This window comes from Macaca mulatta, chromosome 15, assembly GCF_049350105.2.
Source record: "Macaca mulatta isolate MMU2019108-1 chromosome 15, T2T-MMU8v2.0, whole genome shotgun sequence".
NCBI lineage: Eukaryota > Metazoa > Chordata > Mammalia > Primates > Cercopithecidae > Macaca > Macaca mulatta.
In genome coordinates this window covers 16,478,291-16,490,488 of record NC_133420.1, presented here as the reverse complement: position 1 = coordinate 16,490,488, position 12,198 = coordinate 16,478,291, and the positions used below count along the sequence as shown (strand labels likewise).

The following is a 12,198-nucleotide window of genomic DNA, read 5'->3' as shown; positions in this document are numbered from 1 at the left end:
CCTCCAAAAGCCCCCTCACACAGCATCTCTTCTGTGGCTCACAGTGACCTGGGGGCTGGAAGATGAGCCAGAAAGTCCAAGTCAAACCCAGAAAGCAGGGCAGGATCTGCAATGCACAGTCTAGAGGAAGTTCAGGAAACATGAGAAGCAGAAAAGGTAAAGGGGCCAGGGACTGCACAGGAAATTCCACCCAGCTAAGAGGGGGATGAGGAAGAGGACCAGGAGAAGCAGGTGACTGACGTTGGATGGTGACAATAAAGAAGATGAGGAAGAGGGTGATCAAGACAATGGTAATGAAGAAAATGAGGATAATGATCAGAATGATGACAATGAGGTGATGATAAAGATAAGGTGACGATGACAGTTGTGCCAGTGCAGTGGGAATGTGGACCTCAATTCTGTGGGCAACTGTGACCCCCCTGTCTGGCCACTGCCTGCGCTGGCTCACAACACCACAGGCGACCATGGGTGATGATGAGGGTAATGGTCAAGAAGGTGATGATGATGAAGATAATGGTCAAGATGACAATGGTGGTGAAGGTGATGATGAGGAGGATAATGGTCAAGATCATGAAGATGAAGGTGATGGTCAACATGAAGATGAAGCAGGTGATGAGGATGAGGATAATGGTCAAGATGATGATGAAGGCCAGGTGTGGTGGCTCACGCCTGTAATCCCAGCACTTTGGGAGGCTGAGGTGGACAGATCACCTGAGGTCAGGAGTTTGAGACCAGCCTGGCCAACATGGCAAAACCCCATCTCTACTAATAATACAAAAAAATTAGCCAGGCATGGTGGCACATGCCTGTAGTCTCAGCTACTTGGGAGGCTGAGGCAGGAGAATTGCTTGAATCCCAGAGGTGGAGGTTGCAGTGAGCCAAGATTGCGCCTCTGCACTCCAGCCTGGGTGACAGAACGAGAATCCGTCTCAAAAAATAATAAAAATAGCCAAGCGTGGTGGCTCACGCCTGTAATCCCAGCACTTTGGGAGGCTGAGGCGGGCGGATCACGAGGTCAGGAGCTCGAGACCATCCTGGCTAACATGGTGAAACCCTGTCTCTACTAAAAATACAAAAAATTAGCCGGGCGAGGTGGCGGGCGCCTGTAGTCCCAGCTACTAGGGAGGTTGAGGCAGGAGAATGGTGAACCCGGGAGGCAGAGCTTGCAGTGAGCTGAGATTGTGCCACTGCACTCCAGCCTGGGAGACAGAGCAAGACTCCATCTCAAACAACAACAACAACAAAAATTAGCCAGTCATGGTGGTGTGCACCTGTAATCCCAGCTACTACGGAGGCTGAGGCAGGAGAATCACTTGAACCCAGGAGGCAGAGGTTGCAGTGAGCCGAGGTCGCACCACTGCACTCCAGCCTGGTGACAGAGTGAGACTCCATCTCGATAATAATAATAATAAAAGATGATGATGAGGAAGGTCATGATGATGGTTGAGGTGCTGATGGGGATAGTGGTGATGGTGAAGATGATGGCGACGATGATGATGAGGGTGTGAGGACAGATATGTGATGATAGCCACTGCTGCTGAGTGCTTACTACACGTCAGGCCGGATGTTAAGCGCTTTTCACAAATTATGTCACAGTCCTGTGGGGAGCCGCCATTGTTATCCCTACTTTAGAGAAGAGGAACTTGAGTTCCTAGAGGTGCAGTGGCTTACCCAGGACCACATAGCTGTGGGCAGCCACTGGGAGCTGGTCCCAGGTCCTCCTGCCCAAGCCTGTGGTTTGCCCCGGGGAGGCTGGAGGGACGCTTGCTCTGCTTCACACCCACCCTCATCCCTGGTGGGCCCAGCTGACTGCTTTACTCACACGTGCTCCCTCTACACACAGGGCGGCGCTGTGAGGTCTGTGATGATGGCTTTTTTGGGGACCCGCTGGGGCTCTCGGGGCCCCCCCAGCCCTGCTACCAGTGCCAGTGCAGCGGGAATGTGGACCCCAATGCCGTGGGCAACTGTGACCCCCTGTCTGGCCACTGCCTGCGCTGCCTGCACAACACCGCGGGTGACCACTGTGAGCGCTGTCGTGAAGGTTTCTACGGGAGCGCCCTGGTCCCTCGGCCTGCAGACAAATGCAAGCGTGAGTACCCACCTCCAGTCCCCGGGGTGGTGCACAGTGGGCCCCTTCTCCTCTGCCCTGGCTCAGGACCCAGAAGGGGTGGCTGAGGAACCCACCGGAACCAGCTGGCCCCTCTGCAAGGCCATCCAGCCTCAGACAGGTCACTCCCCTTCCCTGTCTCCGTGTCCAGAAAGCACAGGGGTTTGCCCCTCTCCAGGGTGTCTTTCAGCCAGGAGATCTTATAAACTCTGATCCCAAAGCCCGGATAGTCTGCCACTTACCTCCCGCTCTGCAGTTAGCACATATGGCTGACCCGGTGATCGCCCTGCGCCGGGTCTCCAAGGCCATGCTTCCCCGCATCGCCTCAGTTAACATTTAGCCCCCGGGAGGTTCCCAGAGCCCTGCAGGATGGAAGCTCAGCCTTCGCCCCACACTGATATGCTTGGAGCCCTTTCCTACGCCGCAGCTGCCGGCTCCTGCTCACTCTCTTTTTGTGGAACCCCTGCAGGAAACACAGCTCTGGCCCAGAATGAGATGCTCCCCTGGTGGTGGCCAGGAGAGCAGGGTCACGGGACCCAGAGCCGTAGGTGCAGGGCTGTGCCTGTGACCCTCACCCAAGTCTCTGGCCCTCTGCAGCCTGCCAGGGCTCAGGGCAGGCTCAGAAGGACTGTCTGCCGCCATGACCGTCCTGAGCTGTCCCTCTAAGGATATAGTCAACGGGCTGAGGCTGGAGCTCGGCCCTGGAGCCTTTTTCCAGCAGGGGCGTTGGAATCTGGGCTGAATGTGCAGTATCATCTCTGGAGGCTCCGCCATCTCCTCCGCCTCTGTTGGACCCCCAAAGGTGGAACAGACAATCTGCATTGTTGCCAACACCCCTTCCTGCTCCTGCCCCCAGCCTGCAGCTGCCACCCACAGGGCTCGGTCAGTGAGCAGATGCCCTGCGACCCAGTGACGGGCCAGTGCTCCTGCCTGCCTCACGTGACTGGACGGGACTGTAGCCGCTGCTACCCTGGCTTCTTCGACCTCCAGCCTGGGAGGGGCTGCCGGAGGTAAGTAGGGTGAGACTGCTGGAGCCCTGGGGACCTCACCAGGATGGAAGAAGGCACCAGGCAGCCCCCAGGGAGGGGCCTGGTTCGGAAGGTGTTGTCCTAGGCCCACTGCCAGGCACGTTGTACCCTTTGCCAAAGGGGGGCAAAGGGATGGACTCTTGGCATCGGACTCATGGTCCTGCCAGCCTAGGATGCAGGCCAAGAGCAGCCCTAAGGGATGTCCAGGTGGGCAGGCGGCCGGTTTGGTCTCTGATTCCCTTCTTAGTGACACTGTCACTGTGTGGCCTTTTGGCCACAGTAGCACCTTAGACAAGCATCCTTAGGGAACAGTGGAGGACTCCAGGGAAACACCAAGTGGGACAAACAGGTTTCTTCCTTGCAGGACTTCTCAGAGCCCTTGCTATGCTGATTGCATTGTGACTTTCCAACAGAGGCGTATAGTCTCCCCGAGACATGTTTGTCCCCATAGCCTTATTTTATCTTCTTTTCTCCCCGAGCATCCAAGAAGACTCGTGCTTTCCAGAGCACAGCTGGGGAAGCTGTGCCACGCACCAAGAGGAGATGGGGTCTTGTCAGCAGAGGGCTGTGATCTGAGGCGCCAGCCAGCTGCAGCTGGCAGAGGCTGGGCCGGAAGTGGCCCTGAGCTTGCCTCAGACCCAGTTCCTTCCCTTATCACAGCTGCAAGTGTCACCCACTGGGCTCCCAGGAGGACCAGTGCCATCCCAAGACTGGACAGTGCACCTGCCGCCCAGGTGTCACAGGCCAGGCCTGTGACAGATGCCAGCTGGGTTTCTTTGGCTTCTCCATCAAGGGCTGCCGGGGTAAGGAGGCTGGGTCCTTCCCGGGCTGCCTGGAGGGTTGGGCCTGAGGTCTCTGGGCAGAGATGATGGATGGGGAAAATGGGTGCAGGAGAAAAGGATGGTCAGATACAGGACAGGGTCCTGAGAGCAGCCGGAAGCATGGAGGGAGTTGCTTCTGTGGCAGTGACCAGGAGAGCAGCATCACATGAACCCAGAGCGGTGGGTGCAGGGCTGTGCCTGTGACTCTCGCCCAAGTCTCTGGCCCTCTGCAGCCTGCCAGCGTCCTCATGCCAGCCAGAAATGTAGTCCCAGATGCCGCTATTAAGTGCCTGTGTTCCTGGGGCCATCATGTCACTCTCTGGGCCTCAGTTTCCTCACCTGTAGAGTTGGGCTGCATTAGCAGTTGCTAAACCTGGCTGGTCCTCAGATCCCCAGGGAACATTGGAATAAGCCAGGCTCTGTGCCACCTTCAATCTTCTGAATCAGAATCTCCAGGGAAGGGCCCAGGAATCTGGTTTTGATGCTGCCCAGGGCGTTCTGGGAACACTCAGAACCCAGCACCCACTGCCCCTGGCCCCTCTAGCCTGTAGGTGCTCCCCACTGGGCGCTGCCTCAGCCCAGTGCCACGAGAATGGCACCTGCATATGCAGGCCTGGCTTCGAGGGCTACAAATGTGACCGCTGCCACGACAACTTCTTCCTCACGGCAGATGGCACACACTGCCAGGAATGCCCGTCCTGCTATGCCCTGGTGAAGGAGGAGGTGAGTCTGCCCAAACCCACTCAACTTTCTATTCATTCTGTATCCCTAGCAAGTGCCAGCTCTATGCCGGGCACCAAGAACTGCCTGCTTACCCCCAGAGCTCAGGCCTTGCAAGCCCACCACCCACCTTCTCCCTATGCCCACCCAGCTTCGGGCCTGTTCCAGCCTGGCTCAACCCTCACCTTGGCCCTTCCCCTGCTCTGGGTGGATGGGGGAGAGGTGACTCTTGTCACCTGCCTTTCCCGACCATGCCGGGCTGGGGTCTCACTTTCTCAGGGTCAGTGGGAATGAGACCACAGATGACCCCTTGGTAAAGAGGGTTAACAGGAGGTGATTCTGAGTGGGGAGGTGGGTGGTGCTGGAGTCAGGAGTTCAAGCTCTAGGGTTAACCCATTGGGGTTCCCCTCCCCCGACTCCATTCATTATCATGTGTCTGGGCAGGCAACAGCCTTGGTAAGCCTCAGTCTCTCTCCTACTCCAGACTGGAGATAGTTAGGCCTGCAATCCTTTTCTAGAAACCAGTGGGGCCAGCTTTCAGAATGTGTGGCATTGTAGAAAGATAAGATGGCATGCACTGAAGGCCGGGTGCTGTGGCTCACTCCTGTAATCCCAGCACTTTGGGAGGCTGAGGCGGGTGGATCACGAGGTCAGGAGATCGAGACCATCCTGGCTAACACGGTAAAACCCCGTCTCTACTAAAAATACAAAAATTCGCCAGGTGGGGGTGGTGCGCACCTGTAATCCCAGCTACTAGGGAAGCTGAGGCAGGAGAATGGTGTGAACCCGGGAGGCGGAGTTTGCAGTGAGCCCAGATTACGCCACTCACTCCAGCCTGGGCGACAGAGCGAGACTCCGTCTCAAAAAAAAAAAAAAAAAAAGACATGCCACACTGAATATCACGTAATCCCCCACTGCGAATGGGCAGCCCCCAGAGTCAAGCCCGGTGATATTTAGGCAGGAAAACAGATGACTATTTCTGCCAAGTGGGTAAATGAAGACCACAAGTAGCCTTTTTCAGAACAGGTTTATTTCAGTTCAGGTTTCGCTGTCGAGTGAGGAATGGAACGCCTTGTGGCTTTTCAGAACATTTTGGACTTGGGAATGGCGGACAGGGCCTGGGACCTGTGCCGGCCACTTAGAGCGGTGACAGGGGGAATCAGGCTGGGGCGTGGCAGGCATTCGTGCTGAGACTGGCTCCAAGGAAGTGCTCTGTAAATGCAATTATTGTTTGTCTGATGAAAAGACGGGGCTAGGGGACGTTCATAGCACATTCAGCCAGTGTCCATAGCGTGCTTTCTCCGTGTGGCGTCCTGGGAACACAGCGAACAGGACAGACAGAAATCCTTATGAGGCATCCCTTCCCATCCCTTCCTCTTTTCCCTTCAAGGTAGGACAGCAGTATGGTCAGTGGTGTCAGCAGGTGCCGTGGGGATGGGAGGGGAAGCGACAGCTACCATGGGGGCACGGTTGGCTCTTGGGGTGTGGCATACCCTTAGTGTTGAGGCCCAGGGGAGGATTTGGAGAAGGGAACCCACAGGGAGAGTGGCAGGGTAGAAGCCGGGGGGAGTGTCTGGGCAGGACCTGCATGCCAGCAGCCTCATACACCTTTTCTTCCTGTCCTCTCCAGGCAGCCAAGCTGAAGGCCAAACTGACTTTGATGGAGGGGTGGCTGCAAGGGTCCAACTGTGGCAGTCCCTGGGGACCACTAGACATTCTGCTGGGAGAGGCCCCGAGGGGGGACATCTACCAGGGCCACCACCTGCTTCCAGGTACAGCGGGAGCGCAGAGTGGGAGGGTGGGAGGCAAGAGGAGGCCCCCAGTGCCTGCTGTCTGGTCTTGTCGGATGCTTTGGGGACCCTCACAACACAGCCCTGTTGCCATGGGCCTCTCCTTCAATGTCCCTAGCCCACCTGTAATTTTGTGAATATCAATCCTTGTCCCCATGTCCCTGCCCTACCCAGACTCTAAGTTCAGTGAGGATGGGGCTGGGCTCATTCATTTATTCACTCCCTCCACGAGGGGTCACAAGGCGCTGCTCCAGAGGCTTGACTGGGAGGGTCTTGCTGTCTTGATTCTGGGCCGTTTTGCTCACTGCCGTAGCCCAGCACAGTGCATAGAAATATTAATTTCATAGAAAATATTAATAAATGAGTAAATAAGAAAAAAGAAGGAGGGCCGGGTGTGGTGGCTCATTCCTGTAATCTTAGTACTTTGGGAGGCCAAGACAGGAGGATTGCCTGAGCCCAGGAGTTCGAGATCAGTCTGGGCAACATAACAAGACCTTGTTTCTATGAATGGAAGCAGGGAAGGAGGGAAGCAGGGAAGGAGGGAGGGAGAGAAGGAGGGAAGCAGGGAAGGACGGAGGGAGGGAGGGAAGGAGGGAAGGAAAAAAAGAAAAGAAGAGACCTGTCACTAAAGCCAGGAGGAATTTGGCCTTGGGACCTGGAAAGGCGCTGAAATGGATTGGATTTCTTTGTGAAGTTTTTTGTTTTGTTTTGTTTTGTTTTGTTTTGTTTTTTTTGAGACGGAGTCTCGCTCTGTCGCCCAGGCTGGAGTGCAGTGGCCGGATCTCAGCTCACTGCAAGCTCCGCCTCCCGGGTTCGGGCCATTCTCCTGTCTCAGCCTCCTGAGTAGCTGGGACTACAGGCGCCCGCCACCTCGCCTGGCTAGTTTTTTGTATTTTTTAGTAGAGACGGGGTTTCACCGTGTTAGCCAGGATGGTCTCGATCTCCTGACCTCGTGATCCGCCCGTCTCGGCCTCTCAAAGTGCTGGGATTACAGGCTTGAGCCACCGCGCCCGGCCTCTTTGTGAAGTTTTATGTGTATAAGCGCCACATTCCTTTAGCAGCCAGACAGAGGCGAGCTGAGAACCTGTTAGCAGGACTCACTGTGGAAATAGGGGCTATCAGATACCATGTCTTAAAATGCCCACGTGAGCCACATGGTGAATTAGAACTGATTTGAGGGGTCCAGAACTGCTTGTGTGGCCCCGGAAGGCCTGGGTCTCTCCCGGTCCTTGTGTGTGACTGACTGACTGTGGGTGGGACCTTGGGTCATGTTTGCCTTCTCTGGGCCTCAGCCTGCATCTGGAAAATGGGGAGACTCTGCCTTTGGGACTACCTGTTGGTGCTCGGGGCTGGTGATGCCTGGGGAATGGAGGGCACAGAAGGGGACCCCTGGGGTGGGGGCTTTTGTGTGATGTCTCCACCACTCTGTGACTCCCGGGCTGTGGGCTTCCCATAGGGGTTCGGGAAGCCTTCCTGGAGCAGATGATGGGCCTTGAGGGTGCTGTGAAGGCCTCCCGGGAGCAGCTGCAGAGGCTGAGCAAGGGTGCCCACTGTGCCCAGGCCGGAGCCCAGAAGACCTGTACCCAGCTGGCAGACCTGGAGGCAGTGCTGGAGTCCTCGGAGGAGGAGATTCTGCACGCAGCTGCCATTCTCGCGTCTCTGGTATCCCAGGGGACCCCCCTACCCAAACACACCAAGCCTGGGCATGGGTCCCTGCCCCAGCCTTCCCATTGACCTAGTGGCCTTGGGTATGACTCCCCACTTTGGGAGGCTCAATTTCATCTGCAAAATGGGGATCACACAGTACCTCCTCCGCGGATTCAGCGAGAGGACATTTGCAAAGGGCGAGGCATGTTCCGAGTAGACTGAATGCACAGTAGGTGGTGGGCAGCATCCTTATTGGTGTTTCTGCATCCTCGGACTCCGCTCACTGGATACCGATGTCGTGGCCAGCTTTGTGCATTTATAGAACGACTGGTGCTATCCAGTTCTGCCTCACAATTGGGCCAGATGTGGCCCTTGCCCTTCGGGGACGGGAAGTCAGTTTCCTCCTCTCTTCCTCTTCTTTCTACAGGAGATTCCCCAGGATGGTCCCGGCCAACCCACCAAATGGAGCCACCTGGCCACAGAGGCCCGTGCCCTCGCGGGGAGGTGAGTCCCAAGACATGGTGAGGTTGTGCCTGGCCCTTCTCCTGGGGGTTCCTGAGTCAGAGTCAGCCCCACAGGTGCCCCCACCCAGAAGTTGGGATCAGATATCACAAGAGCTGTCTGGTGGGGGCAGTGTCACCAGTATGTGGAGGAGCAGGCAAGGTGAGTCCAGAGATGTTGGGGGCAAAGCTTGGTTGACTGAAGGCGTCGGAGAGCATCTGCCTGCTTTCTCTTTGTGAGAGTTGTATAATATACAAGTTATTATACTGGGGGTATAGTTCACACTATACAGAGGCCTTTGCCCATGGCACTCCAGCCTGGGCAATAGAGTGAGACTCTGTCTCACTGTATAATTCAGTGGTTTCCCTATATTCTCAGGGTTGCAAAGCCATCACCACAGCCAATTGTAGGATTTTCATCACCCCAAAAACACCCCTGGACCCATCTGCCATCAGCCCCCGTTTCTCCTTACCCCCCCAGGCCCTGGAACCACTGCTCTGCTTTTTGTCTCTATAGATTTGCCTATTCTGGGCGTCTCATAGAAGTGGAATCACACAGTGTGTCGCCTTTTACCACTAGCTTCTTAGCCCAGTGTTTTCAAGGCTCATCCACATCGTGGCCTGGATGGGTGCTTTGCTCCTCTTACGGCTGAATAATATCCCATTGTATGGAAATGCCACATGTTGTTTATCCGTCTTCCGTTCACAGACATTGGGTTGTTTCATCCACTGCCTTTAAGAAACAACTTAAGGCTGGGCGCGGTGGCTCACGCCTGTAATCCCAGCACTTTGGGAGGCCAAGGCGGGTGGATCACGAGGTCAGGAGATCGAGACCATCCTGGCTAACACAGTGAAACCCTGTCTCTACTAAAAAAATCCAAAAAAAATTAGCCGGGCCTGGTGGCAGGCGCCAGCAGTCCCAGCTACTCAGGAGGCTGAGGCAGGAGAATGGTGTGAACCCGGGAGGCGGAGCTTGCAGTGAGCTGAGATCATGCCACTGCACTCCAGCCTGGGCGACAGAGCGAGACTCCGTCTCAAAAAAAAAAAAAGGAAGCAGGTTAAGGCCAGGCACAGTGGCTCATACCTGTAATCCCAGCACTTTGGGAGGCTAAGGCAGGTGGATCACTTGAGGTCAGGAGTTCCATACGAGCCTGGCCAACATGGTAAAACCCCATCTCCACTAAAAGTCCATAAATTAGCCAGGCATGGTGGTGGGTGCCTGTAATTCCAGCTACTTGGGAGGCTGAGGCAGGAGAATTGCTTGAACCTGGGAGGTAGAGGTTGCAGTAAGCTGAGATCACACCACTGCACTCCAACCTGGGCAATAGAGTGAGACTCCATCTCAAAAAAAAAAAAAAAAAAAGAAAAGAAAAGAAAAGCAGCTTAAGATCCTAAAAACACAGGATCTGTGACAATTTTCTCCTTTAGCTATACTCCAGGGACCTTAGACTCATTTTACAGATGGGAAAACATTCAGAGAAGTTAAGGAGCCTCCTAAGGACACACAGTTTGGAAGCAATAAAGCCAGGATTCAAACCCAAGCTGTTGTGACCACTCTCTTCTATGCTGTCTACATTGGGGTGACTGTACAATTTATTGTCCAAACTGAGATGCTTTCATGTGTGATAAAATGTCCTATTGGCCAGGCACAGTGGCTAACACCTGTATTCCCAGCACTTTGGGAGGCCGACACATGAGGATCACTTGAGGCAAGGAGTTACAGACCAACTTAGGCAAGATGGTGAAACCCCCATGGCTACAAAATCATTTTAAAAATTAGCTGGGCAGGCCAGGCGCGGTGGCTCAAGCCTGTAATCCCAGCACTTTGGGAGGCCGAGACGGGCGGATCACGAGGTCAGGAGATCGAGACCATCCTGGCTAACCTGGTGAAACCCCGTCTCTACTTAAAAAAAAATACAAAAAAAACTAGCTGGGCGAGGTGGCAGGCGCCTGTAGTCCCAGCTACTCGGGAGGCTGAGGCGGGAGAATGGCGTAAACCCGGGAGGCGGAGCTTGCAGTGAGCTGAGATCCGGCCACTGTACTCCAGCCTGGGCGACAGAGCGAGACTCCATCTCAAAAAAAAAAAAAATTAGCCGGGCATGGTGGCATACACCTGTAGTCCCAGCTACTTGGAAGACTAAGGCGAGAGGAACCCTTGAGCCTAGGAGTTTGAGGTTGCAGTGAGCTGTGATGGCACCACTGCACTCCAACCTGGGCAACAGTGTAAGACTCCATCTCTTAAAAAGAAAAAAGTAAGGCCCTGGCTGGGGGCAATGGCTCACACCTGTAATCCCAGCACTTTGAGAGGCCGAGGTGGGTGGATCGCCTGAGGACAGGAGGTCCAGACCAGCCTGGCCAACATGGTGAGACCCCGTCTCTACCAAAATACAAAAATTAGCTGGTGCACACTTGTAATCCCAGCTACTCGAGAGGCTGAGGTAGGAGAATCGCTTGAGCCCGGGAAGGGAGGTTGCAGTGAGCTGAGATCACACGACTGCACTCTAGCCTGGGCAATAGAGTGAGACTCTGTCTCAGAAAAAAAAAAAAAAATCCTATTAATCCTTATGCCGAGACAACAGACACAAACTCCATGTCTCTATGTAACAGGAACAGGGCATGGAGTACCTTTCCTGTCCTTGAAACGTGTAACACAGAAAGATGGGAAAAAAAGTACCTGTCTTTGTGGCTGTCTTCTGTTTGGGGCAGCAGGAGGCCTGTGTAGTAGGGGGCGTAGTTCTGGTGCTGGGCCCCTTCCCTGCGAGCCCTTGGTGATGCTCAGGTGGGTGTCCTCACACAGCCACAGAGACACCGCCACCAAGATTGCAGCCACTGCTCAGAGGGCCCTGCTCGCCTCCAACACCAGCTACGCGCTTCTCTGGAGTCTGCTGGAGGGAAGGATGGCCCTGGAGACCCAGCGGGACCTGGAGGACAGGTGAGGCCTCCCCAGGTGTGGGTAGAAACTTTAGGGTTGGCCTCCTGGAGCCGACAGGGCCTAGCCAGAGGCTGCTGTTTCCAGGGCTAGCTCCCTTGAGTCCCGACATTCTTTGTCGTTGGTGTCTTGGGTCTGCGTCCTGCTGGGAATGGGGCCACAGGGTCTTGGGCCACTCGGTGGTGAGTCGCAGTAACCCACTTTTGCCTGGGAGGGGGGGTGCAACTCAGTCTCTTCGAGAGAAGGGATGAGAACTGAAACCCAGAGCAACAGATACCTCGCTCTCCCTCTGCAGCATTCCCTGAGCGCCCCCTGGCCCCTGTGCCCCAGCCCAGGGTAGCTCCTCTGCGCTCCTCTGCGGCACCAGCTTCTTTCTCTGCCTCTGCAGACAGCCGGCTCTGCTTCTCTGCTTTGGTGACCCCTTCTGTCCTTCTCAGTTTAAAGGTCCGTGGAGACTCCCCAACATCTTGCTGAGCCCCTTGACGTTCCTAAACGAGAATGGGATTGGCTCCGTTTAGATCAGATGTCCTGCCCTGAGCCAGCCGGCATGGCTGGGGGAGGTCACATGACCCACTCCGGGACAGGGCGCTGGCTCTTTAAGGAGGTGTAAAGGATGGAAGGGAAGCCAGAGGTCTCCACCCCAGCAGTGCCCTTGT

At 55.3% G+C, this 12,198-nt stretch overlaps 1 protein-coding gene and 1 long non-coding RNA gene across 5 annotated transcripts in view; one reads left to right on the top strand and one right to left on the bottom strand.

Moving 5' to 3' along the window:
• The window catches only part of LAMC3 (laminin subunit gamma 3), a 92,678-nt gene that overhangs the window by 61,770 nt on the left and 18,710 nt on the right, over positions 1 to 12,198 (top strand). For 3 of the 4 annotated variants that reach the window (XR_003723114.2, XM_015116548.3, XM_077967438.1), the window contains exons 14-21: positions 1,844 to 2,089; positions 2,964 to 3,117; positions 3,796 to 3,938; positions 4,501 to 4,679; positions 6,307 to 6,448; positions 7,923 to 8,128; positions 8,541 to 8,617; positions 11,411 to 11,545. Coding sequence is in view for 3 of the 4 variants with exons in the window: in XM_015116548.3 (XP_014972034.3) it covers positions 1,844 to 2,089; positions 2,964 to 3,117; positions 3,796 to 3,938; positions 4,501 to 4,679; positions 6,307 to 6,448; positions 7,923 to 8,128; positions 8,541 to 8,617; positions 11,411 to 11,545 (1,282 nt within the window). In the remaining variant the exon portion in view is untranslated. Of the gene's footprint in view, positions 1 to 1,843; positions 2,090 to 2,963; positions 3,118 to 3,795; positions 3,939 to 4,500; positions 4,680 to 6,306; positions 6,449 to 7,922; positions 8,129 to 8,510; positions 8,618 to 11,410; positions 11,546 to 12,198 lie in introns of all 4 variants that reach the window. The other variant, XM_077967437.1, reaches the window with a different exon arrangement.
• LOC106993590 (uncharacterized) lies at positions 5,690 to 11,996 on the bottom strand. Its single transcript, XR_003723115.2, has 3 exons — positions 11,288 to 11,996; positions 8,274 to 8,658; positions 5,690 to 5,989 (listed from the first exon to the last, which is right to left on the bottom strand). It is a non-coding gene; the product is annotated as an uncharacterized LOC106993590 (long non-coding RNA).